This window comes from Nannospalax galili, unplaced genomic scaffold (assembly GCF_000622305.1).
Source record: "Nannospalax galili isolate Female #2095 unplaced genomic scaffold, S.galili_v1.0 scaffold929, whole genome shotgun sequence".
Classification (NCBI taxonomy): Eukaryota; Metazoa; Chordata; class Mammalia; order Rodentia; family Spalacidae; genus Nannospalax; species Nannospalax galili.
In genome coordinates this window covers 207,597-219,104 of record NW_008359591.1, presented here as the reverse complement: position 1 = coordinate 219,104, position 11,508 = coordinate 207,597, and the positions used below count along the sequence as shown (strand labels likewise).

Genomic DNA, 11,508 nt, shown 5'->3' with positions numbered 1-11,508 from the left:
TTTTTCCATTTTTAAAGTGTGGTGTGCATGCTTATGTATGCATATTTGCATGTGTGTGAGCACACATATGTGGGTGCCTGTTCGTGTGTGTGTGTGTGTGTGTGTGTGTGTGTGTGTGTGGCAGCCAGAGGACAACTTCCCTCGGGTGTCCTTAGACACCATCCATCTTGTTTTTTGAAACAGGGTCTCTCACTGGCTTGGAACTCAGGTATTCAACTAGGCTAGCTGGCCACCAAGTCCCAGGGATCCACCTGTCTCTGCCTCCCCAGCTCTGGGATTACAAACATGCGTCACCACACCCAACAGTTTACATGAGATCTGGGGGTGGAACTTGGATCCTCCTGTGTGTCTGGTATGCACTTTACTAACTGAGATCTCTCCCCAGCCCCTCAAATTAAATATTCTTGAACAATCTCAGTTGCTGTTGTAGCACCTAAGAGTCATAGATTTTTGGCCACAAATGTACTGTATATGTAGCTATTTAATTTCTACACATGTGGCTATAGTGTTACCAGAAGGAGGTTGGGTTGCATTCACGTATACAATTTCCACCAAAACTGTCTTTCACAAATTAGGGTGACACTTTTGAATGTTTATCATGACATCCTGTGTATGTTTAGGCTCAAGCAGGCCTTTGAAAGAAGCAGAAGCAAACCATTCTCTGGGTAACTGTTTTCCAGATGAGAACTGGGATGATGATCAGCTGCTTGGTTTTGAACCATGCAATGAAAATCTTATCTCGGGCTGCAATATAATCAACGGGAAATGTGAATGTGACACCATTCGAACCTGCAACAATCCCTTTGAGTTTCCCAGGAAGGATATGTGCCTTTCAGCTTTAAAGAGGATTGAAGGTAAGCATTCATTTTTGTTAACTATCTGATTGTGAGCCTTAACATTGTGAAACTCTGAGCAGTGACAGTATTTGAGCTTAAAAAGGCATTGACAAACTTACAGAATTGTGGTAGCTTTTGGAGTCCCAGCTGAGATGCATGGAGTATACTAGGTGGTAATGTGATTTGGGGTGTGTGTGTCTCTCAGAAGTGTGGAATGCTATTCTGTGGTCTTAAGAGTAGGGTGCCTTGTGCCAGCTGGCCTAGGTCACCTCTGCATAATGATGATTTCATGAGTGGTGTGCTTAGGATCAGCAGCTGTTGTCACCAGGTCCATTCTGCTTGATTAACCCTAGCATGGCTCTCTGCTAATTAGAAAGATGACTCATCTGACAGAAGAGATAGATGTGTGCCTTGACATTGAAGGTTATGTTAATTTTGCCAGGAGCCAGAATCACCCAGGTATATGGATGGATTTTGAGGCATTTTACCTCTGGGGAGAAGTCATAAATTACACTAAAGTAGCCAGAAAATTATACTGATATGGTCTACAACTTTTGGCCATTCATGGATACAACCTAGAAAAAATGATTGACAACTTGAAAATATATTTATTATCAGAAATCTCAAGTGGAGTGCCAGAGTTGATGTGTGGTAGCTTACAGCAGAGTTAACAAGAGGGAGGCCTAGGGAGGCCTGGACTTGCAGCTCCTTCTCCCTTTGCCGCAGTTTCTTCTTGGAGGGAAAAAGAGAGGAAAAGAATGTTGACCTGATGTTTTTTTAAATGTGCCTTTTTCCTTTGAGATGACATCATTCTGTTCTAAGAATGACAATACATATGGTTTGAAATACCAAGAATTTTCAGTTCAAAAATAAAGTCCTTGGGCAAAAGAGTAAGAATGAAGTTTCTGGAATGTATTAATTTTTCAAGTTTATTAAACTGTAATAAAGAATAAGACATTTATAGTAGCCTATAAAATAATATTGCTCTTTGTATTTACTAGTGCTGCTGAATCATTGAGAGAATATAGTAGAAAATAATAGGAATAAATTATATTTATTGTTGTTAGTATTCTTTTGTGGTCCAGGGGATTGAACCCAGTGCCTCATGCGTGCTAGCCACTGAGTTCTCTTCCCAGTCTGAAAGTTCCAGAACTGCAGAGAGTGTTTGATAATATTGACTCCAGTCATTGAATTTGTATACTGTAGCTAATCTGAGCTTCCACACATAAGCTAGTTGCAGGATTGACCATCCATATAAACATAGATGGTTACAGAAGATTTGGTTATATGACTGTTTAAATTGTTACCTGAGGGCTGGAGAGATGGCTCAAAGGTTAAGAACACTGACTGTTCTCGCAGAAGACCCGGGTTCGAATCCCAGAACCCATATGGTAGCTAACAACTGTCCATACTCCAGTTCCAGGGAATCCAACAGCCTCTTCTGTCCTCCGCTAGCACTGCACCACACGGGTGCACTTACCTACATGCAGGCATAATATTCATACACATAAAATAAAAATAATAAATAAAATACTTTAAAAATGTTACCTGAGTTACCAATATTTAAAAAAATCACATTATATGAAATAATACTGCAGTTTAGATCTGTTATTTCTTGCCATTATTACATTTATGAAACTGTTTTATTGAAATATTTTCAATGTTTTACACTGGCTGTAGCTATCACTGCCTTCCAGTCATTTAACACTCTGTTCATGCCTGTCACAGCCTCTAAGTTGTTTGAGATGTAACAGAGATGCTTTCATGGGAAGTTAAGTCCCCAAATCCAGTATCTGTTGAGATAAAATTGTGACAGTTGCATTTGTAATGAGTTGGTATTTGTGTATGATCTTTGTTCTGTAGAGGTTAACTGCATTGACTTTAAAAAAGTAATAATTCTAAAGTGGTTGTTCCTGAAATCTAATATTAAGATCATTCCCACAATAATTAACTATCTAATTAAATTCCTTTACTTGAAAAATTAAACTAATTTTATCAGATCTTTTACCAAAAGATCATACTAGAAGTCAACAGTAGGGACTGTCTCTTTTCTGAGGAATAATTTTGAAAGAAAAAGCCCTACTCATATTCAGCCATGTGAAAACTAGAGATAACATTGTACTTATGAATAATTAAGTCATTAATAGTAATAGAAGTTTGATAATTGGAATACTTATAGACATTTCTGGATCAAGAAAGTATGACCTGGAAATTGTATCATAAAGTTTGATGAAGGGTAAAGTTGGTTTGGATAATGACAGACTTTAAGACTCAGAGCAACCTGAACAAAAGAATAAAATGTTTGAGAATTTGCGTAACTTATGCATAAGACACTTGCAAAACTGATTTGAAAAAACAAGGTTTTATGTTGGTAAGTAATAGGAAATAAAGATGAGGAGGCAGGGTAGAACCAGGTCATGAACCAGTGAAGCCTGGTCATAGGAGCTATCGGACTATTCAGGTTTATGAACAGAGAGAAGCAGAGCATGGTGAAATTGATGGTAGGCACCTGGAGGGGTGCACAGTGTTGTAGCAGAGGGGGATAGTGTAGCCGAGACTGTGGGAGAGCTGATTCAGGTATTAAACACAGTGCTAGAAGAATCTTGGGTAAACGAGAGCAGGGAAAATAGCAAGAAGAGAAGGATGCACTCCATTCTGATAAAGGAACCCACAGTGTCTGCTAGCAGGAAAGAGAGATGCAAAGGCTCAGGAGGATCCAGGATTTCTCAAATGAAACAGAATGATTGACAGTGAAGTGACAGAAATAAGAAAACTCTTTTGAGATGTTAATACGTTTTTTTTCCAGGGGACTGAAAAATTAGGCAGTTGTTGGGGCGGGGGGACTGAGAGTCAAGAGGGACTTTTAAAAATGGGAGTTAGGACAGCATATGTAAATGATGATTAGAATATTCTAATATGGGGGGAGAAGCCAGTATAAGAAAAGCAACAATCACAAGAGCAATGTCTTTGGGAAGTGAAAGGAACATTTTTTTTTTTTTTTTTTTCGATTTCCCCAGAGACATATAAAAGAAGGAAGGAAAGGAATGGGATACTGAAGGAGATGAAAATGTAAACTTGACATCTCAGGAGAGAGAACAAGTGAGTTAACTAGGGAGATAAGAAAAGGTCACTTACAGTGCTGCTGACTCACTGGAGGTCAGCAAGAGACCAGCCAGCATGATGTGTCAGCCAGCATGATATGTCTTTCTCCAGCTCTGATAGAGGCTCAGCATAGGTGGAAATCGCTAACCAGAGTTGCTTTTCCCTAACAAGCATGGTAGAAAGAAAGGGACCCAGGAGGACTGAGAGTGATGATGCATAGTATTTACACTAATTGATCATACAGTCTACACTAGGGAGACAAAAAGTGAATTAAGTGATGTGTCCATGAAGGGGTGGTCCCAGTGAGGTTGAAGAATTAGTGGAAGCTGATAGTTGAAGAGGTGAGTAGGAATTTCGATAACGGATACTTGATGCCAAGATTTTTATTGGCAGTTACTGAGGCCTGAGAAAGACCATGGATGACATAGTTGGCTGAGGAGAGGTGGAGGTGGGAGATTACATTTAAGCTGCACTGGACCTTGTGGATAATATGACATTGAGAACAAATAGCAGTCAGGAAGAGATACTGAGCCAGGAGTCTTGTAGATGAATGTAGTACGTGTGGCTGGTGATGTAATCTGAGTACATGTGCTTCAGGTGAACAAGTTCTGTTTTTCTAAGTGGAGAAGGAAGAACGAGCTTTTTAAAATATTTTATTATTTTTGTTTTGTGTGTATGAATGTATTGCCTGCGTGTGTGTGTTGTGCAATGCCTGCGGAAGTCAGAAGAGTATGTGTGATTCCACTGGAACTGGAGTTATGGACGGTTGTTAGCTGCTATGTGGGTGCTGGGAATTGAACCCCGGTCCTGTGCAAGAGCATAACTAGTGCTCTTCACCACTGAACCATCTCTCCAGCCCCAGAAGAATGACCTTAAAGCAATGGTGACCATAAAGATGATGGCTACTTTGCCCCCAGAACCCTAATATAGCCCTTGTAATTAGTCAGGGGCTGCCCAGGTTTCAGCTAGAGCGAGAAGGTAGAGGGAACTTTATAGGACATTTAGCTGATAATAGACTGTAAGTTCTGGGAAAGAGAACAGTACTTGGCGGGGGGTGGGGGTTCAGGACATGAAATCTCAACCAACTAGAGATAAGAGACAATATTGAGTGACTTGGTTCTTGGGGTCTTTTATGGTAATGTGGACAGTTAGAACTACACAAATCTTTCTTTGGGGCCTGTCCTTTCATGCAATTTTTATCATTAAGACCTGCCCACACTGGAAATATGGAAAGAGAGGAATCATGTCCTGGCAGAGAAAACTTGAATCCCTACTTCTGAGTTTTCGATGCTGCTGCTGAAAGTGAATTCTAAACGTAACTATAACCATATAATCTAGTTTTTCTTTCCTAAAATACACGAACCTAGCTGGGCGTGGTAGCGCATGCCTTTAGTCCTGCAAGTCAGCCCATGCTAATCTTGACAGTGCTTGTGATTCTGTGCCATGCTACCTGTTCATCTTGAGTTGGTATATGCTACAGTGCGTGTCACAAAAGTAAGACCAATGCACCATGGATTAGAGTAGGGACTGAGGTAGCAAGGCAGTACCAGCCTCTGAGGGTGCCACAAGATCTTCTGGCAGAGCCATCTGGGATTAGTAGTCACAGTTAAAGTCAGTGCCAAAGACTTCATGGTGCAATAAATAAGGTGGACTTTTAAGTTTGCCTATGATTTTAAATTTAGGCTATATGCGTTCAAAGAAATCATTATAATTCAGAATGGTCATAATAAATTCAAGAAGTAAACAGGATTATGAAAGCCCCATTCAGTGAAGGCCGTGAAACACAAGAAAACATTCATCTATTCACTAATTCAGTAGTGTTTTATTAAGTGCCAGGAGGGCACCAGGCACTGGTTTTTGGAAGGGTGCTTGACTGAAATCTGAGTGCAGAAAGAAGTCAGCTTTATGTAGTCTGGGGGGAGGGAGTTGCATATAAGAAAGAGTACTGTAGATCCTCTGAAGTGAGAACAAACTTGGTGTGTTGGGGGACTAGCAAGGAAAAAAAAAGGAGGCAGGTGTGAGAGCCGTATCACTTGAGGTCTTATAGAGTACCATGAGGCATGTAGATTTTAGGAGAGCTGCTAAAAAATTGTGAGGAAACATGTAATAGTCTGTGTTTAAAAAATGAATGTAGTAGAGAAAACACTAGTTTAGGACAGGGAGATGCAAGAATGAGAGCAAAGTCCTCAGGTGGGGTTTCTTTTAAAATTCAGGTACAAGACAGCTGTGACTGGAACCTGAAAGCTGGAGAGAACTAAGTGGAACTGAGATCTCACTTGAAAATAGCAGGACTTGTTGATATAGATTGGGGGGCGGGGATGAAGGGATATATTTAGGCTTGGGGGTCTAAACAAATTGTAGTACCTATGTTTATTAGGGATGGAGCAGATTTAGGGAGTATTCAAGCGTTTTGTTTGGAGCAAATGACATTTAACATCCGCATAAAGCTATTGGCCAAAATTTATAATTTTTGTGTAATCCACAATATCACTAGCTAGCATTCATGCATGGATTATTCCTGGAAAAATATACTGAGGGCTGCAAACATACACCCTGGAGGGAAGACCTTTCCATAAAGAACAAGATCAGATGATAGAGATAAAGACTCCGTTCGCACTGATTTATTACCAGAACGAGACTGGCCAAAGATGTGTAAAAACGTTCTTAAATATCTTTTTTAGTCATTGTATATCATATGGGTTTCTAGAGTGGTATAGATTATTTGGAGCTTTTACTACTGTTTGCAGTTACATGGTGAATGAACATTTTTTCTCAAAGGAGAAAGGTCATTTTGTCTTGATTTTAGCTAAAAGTACTTAGAAGTAATGTTAAGTGGTATGCAGTTTTTGGCTGAATTGAGAAAAGAGGAATAGTCCTATATTGGCATGTGGTATTTGATATTGTTATACTGAGTGGACACATAGAAGGTGCTCTGTACCTGTAAGTTGGACAAGTGGAAGAAGCTTTGGTGGAGGAACTGGGAATTGGGTTTGACTCAGAAATGTGTTGAGTGGATCCACAGAAGTGAGGGTGTGATGGCAATGTTGGGCAGAAAAGATGGGTGAGGACAGGCAGCTGGTTGGGTCTGGGGGTTTGTTGGCTGATGTGGGGGATAAAAAGGGAAAAGTTGGAGATATGGGAGGGTGATTGTCAGAATAAATGCTTAGTGGATGATGGTCAAAATAGATTTTGTGGGGTTGATGGTCAACATATACAGAGGGTCATTACTAAATGTGAAATACAGGAACAGCTTTGTGGGAGATTGGCTGAGGGAACCCCTGAGTTTGTTTGGCTATGTTTGAGGTATCTATGGAGAATCAAAGAAAAATGAGAGTTTGGGGCCTGGAATTCAGGGGACGGGGGTAAGGGAGTAAGATGTGAACTAGAGATAAGGATGTTGAGTGACCCTCCAGGGAGAGTGTGGTATCCTTGATGGCATCTGAGAGCATCAGTGATGTGAGGACAAGGAGCTTTTTCAGGAAGATTGATGTGCAAGGGGAAAGTGACTGGCAGTGTTAGTGCAGCACAGGTGGCACAAAGGACCTGTACAGTGAAGCTAGTGCCTGAAGCAGTGAGTCCTCTGTGCCATAAGACTCAGGACTGCTCTTAGCTAAGGGAGAGCCTTGGGCACAGCTACTGGCACACGTGATATATACGAGAAGTATTGAATGGAATAAACAATTTTAATTGATTGATTGATTGGTTCAATGGAACTATCTTTTTTTTTTTTTTCAGTCTGTAGGAATGTTTGCATTAAAGCTGTTCAGCTCATCCCCAGAATGGGAGCTGGGTCCGAGTGGGAGTATTGGGATGACTAAATGACTGGAAAGGGAGGTGAAGACAGAATTGCAGGCATAGACACGGGAGTCAGACAAACCCTCCCCTCAGCATTCAGACAGGTGGAGCTGCTCCCTTATGTTAGAGCTTTTACTTAGCCACTCATGCCTTGCTTCTTATAGTCATTTAGCAAGGAGGTTTTAAGTGCGGGCCCTGTGCTGCTGCCCCCCCCCATCCCCAGGTCCACTTTGGTTTACTTTAAATGAAGGGTCTTTCTCTAAATGGCTTTCTGCATGTGGAAACATAAACCACAGGGGAAGTTTGAGTTTCATCTTTTTTAGAAAGATAGGTTATAAATGTCTTAAAGATTTAGTTTATATGGAGTTTACTATCTATTTTTTCCTACTACAGCTTAAAACAAACGGAGATTTGAGTTTTATGTCCAATGGCCATATTCTCTGAAGCCAAATTGATTTTGACACAGACACAAATGTCTTCTGCTCTATAAACTCCATAGACTTTTGAATTTTTAAGAACCTCAGAGTATTGTTTTTAATTATCCTGTACCTTAAATTTATCATTTCCACCTAAGGGAATGCCACCATTTATCTTTTTAATTCATTTTTAATTTTTTACATTTCCTTGTTTCACTTTTTTTCATGCAGGTTAAGTCCCATGGCTGGGTTTTCTTTCAGGTTGCCTTTCTCTTGGTCTGTAGGCTGTAGTACAGCCTGTGCTCTGTGGCCTCTTCAGTCACTCTAACTCTTGATGCTATCTCTAATGTTTGTCAGTAAATAAAGATATAACCAATATTTTGAAAGGAATATTGTATCGTGTACTTTTATAGAACTTTGTTTTTTAACAGTGCTTTAAAATTTATTTATTTATTTTTATTTTAATCATATGAGTGTTTTCTTTGCATGTATGTAAGTGCAACACATGCATGCAATGCCCACAGAGGCCAGATCCCGGGGAACTGGATGGTTTTCAGCTGTCATGTGGTGCTGGGAACCAAACCTGGGCCTTCTGCAAGAGCAGCCAGTGCTCTTAACTGCTGAGCCATTTTTCTAGCCCTTATAGATAGAAATTTCTTAATCAAAAAAAAAATTGTAATGTATGTATGGGGTATAAGTACAGATGACTCATAGAAAGCACCCCAAGAAGAATTTGCTAGCATGATACTGAACAAACTTTTATCCTGCCTTTGAAAGCAGTGTGCAGAATTCCCACCTAACACTCTTGCCATTAGAAGTACCTGATAGAGATACTTCTAGCTGCACTAAGGAGTCTCCTATCCTCTCATCCTATAAGTACAGGGAAGACAGTGGCCCTGCTCCCCTGCAACTTCCATCCTGAGCTAGAGATCCATGGGGAGGGGCTGGTGTCATTCATGAACAGCATCTCCTAGTTTTCTCAGAGGTCTTGACTCACCAGGACTCACCAATGGCAGGGGACAATCCATTGCCTTTTCACCACTTTGAGTAGGAAAGTCATACAATATTAATACATACAAAATGTATGGATGCAATGGAGGCATTTTATCTGTTGCTATTGTTAGTGGGATTTGAGATAGCTTAATGGGTAAGCATGCTTGCTACCCAGACTGATAACCTGAGCTCAGTCCCTGGAGCCCACATTGCGAAGGAAAGAACCAATCCCCCCTGCAAGTTGTTCTCTGACTTCTCCCATATGTGTACCTGCAAACAAGCACACACAATAAATAAATTAATGTAAAAAATGTTATTGTTATTAGTATTACTCTTAATATGCATAAGATCACATAGCAAAGGACAAAGCAAACCTTGAAACTTCAATTCTGGAGAAATCCACCTGTTTACAATAGAGATGATCCTTTGCATAACTTACCTATCTGATCCTCACTAAAGCCTTATGTCTATGGATTTTTTTGGTGTGTGATTGCACTGATATATCCTGCATGGTATCAAATGTCAGTGCCCCCAAATCTTCTTTAATATAATCATAACTATAGTAAAAACAATAACATTGTAATCATTAGTTCATAGGTCATAGACACCAAGAAATAGTTGTATGTTCTCCCCAGATATAACTGTTGTATATTGTGAGAACTCCATTTGGCAGAGTCACACTTAACAAGGCTTTTCTTACAACTTATGACTCTGTAACAAAGAGAGGATAGAAATGAATGGGTACTGTCCATCTAATGAGGTTTAAGGCATTTAAGGGGGAAACTCTTGGCCTTTCCAGACTGCTGCTAACAGATTGATAATGGAATATATGTACTTAACTACTACCCTTTCCCTATACACCAAATGAAGTAACTTCTTAGTCTCCACATTTATTTATTCCTAACAATCTGCTTGTCAGGGACCTTGCCATCTCAGTTTTAGGACTTTGATATTTACAGATTCCTCATAGTTAAGTCAGGTTCTTCATTAAAATTACTCAACATAGATTCTATTTTCCTTAAGCTAGTTAAACCTGAAAGCCATGCAGTTATGCTTGGAAATGTTTTGCTTTAGCTCATAGAAATTATTTGAAAATTTTTTTATTTTAAAGAAATCGGGTAATATCACTTATCAGCTTTGGAAACACTGGCCCTTCTTGTGACCAAGTGAAAAAACACAGTAGCCTTACTTTCTGTACCTTCCAGATGGCTCAAGGACTTCATGACCATCAGAGTCTTGGGTGATTTTTCCTTTGACTGCACAAATGCCATTTACAAATACTTTCTATACTTACTTCAAAGAGTAAGGCCATTATGCAGTTTTAAATATGTATTACTGTCTCATCTTTTGTAAAGACAGTCACGAATTTATAATACAGTATGCTTTTCCATTTGGGGAAAAATAGGTGCTTATGTATATGAAGAGACATATAAATATATATATGTACATACCTTTAAAATGACTAAAATCTCTTTCACAAGTGGCTGCAAGTTTCTAGGTTCACAGTTGAATTAATACAGTTGTACAATATTGAACTCAGTATAAGCCCTGTAAGACAGAAAATTGAATGAGTTTTTAATCTTTAAAAAAGATCTCCATTTCATTTTAGAATATATTGTTCCTTGTAGGAAGACTCATTGTTTTTTCTACTAACACTGAGATGTTGAAGCATGCATCTCTAATCTGTATGTATCTGATTATTACTAGTCATAATCGATTGCAGTTGGATCCTTGGCACCTGTGCATGTCTATAAAGTCATTGGGTAGATTTCAATGGTAATGTTTATCACCTCTACTAATTAACATGACATAAATTTTTAGGCTTCCTCCTCAAATATAACTCATTTTTCTTATTTGTTGATTTGTTTGTGTGTATATCATACAGAACATCCCACACAATCTTATTCATCTATACACCCACTTTCCAAATGGCACTCTCCCATAGCCTCCCCCTCCCACACACTGGAACCCACATATTCTGTCATCCCTGTTATTGTTCACTGTGTTGTCAGCACTCCCAGCCATTCCCCAGTGCTTGTCCGTCTGCTGAATCTAGTCAGCTTATCTAGAGATCCTTGTTTTAGGAACATCAGCTACTCTTCATTTAGCAGCAATCAGTTGTCAATATTCCTTTAGACAAGATTGGAGTCTGATGTTCATTTTCCCATTTCTTTGCTGGGTTACTCTCTGGGAGTCTCTTGTGCCACTTTGGCCAATAACTCAATGGAAGGTATCTCCCGTCTGACATTGTTTCTTGTTATGTAGCCTTTACCTATAAATATGGGCTCTTAAAAATTATATTGACCCCATTAATCTTTGGTTATACTTTCCTTTTGGTGTTTGAGGCTCTACAGTTGGCCCAGATA

The 11,508-nt window shown here is 39.5% G+C and overlaps 1 protein-coding gene across 2 annotated transcripts in view; it reads left to right on the top strand.

Moving 5' to 3' along the window:
* The window catches only part of Crim1 (cysteine rich transmembrane BMP regulator 1), a 192,886-nt gene that overhangs the window by 43,057 nt on the left and 138,321 nt on the right, over positions 1 to 11,508 (top strand). For both annotated transcript variants that reach the window (XM_008823363.3, XM_008823366.3), the window contains exon 2: positions 681 to 854. In XM_008823363.3, the coding sequence (XP_008821585.1) occupies positions 681 to 854 (174 nt within the window). The remainder of the gene's footprint in view (positions 1 to 680; positions 855 to 11,508) is intronic.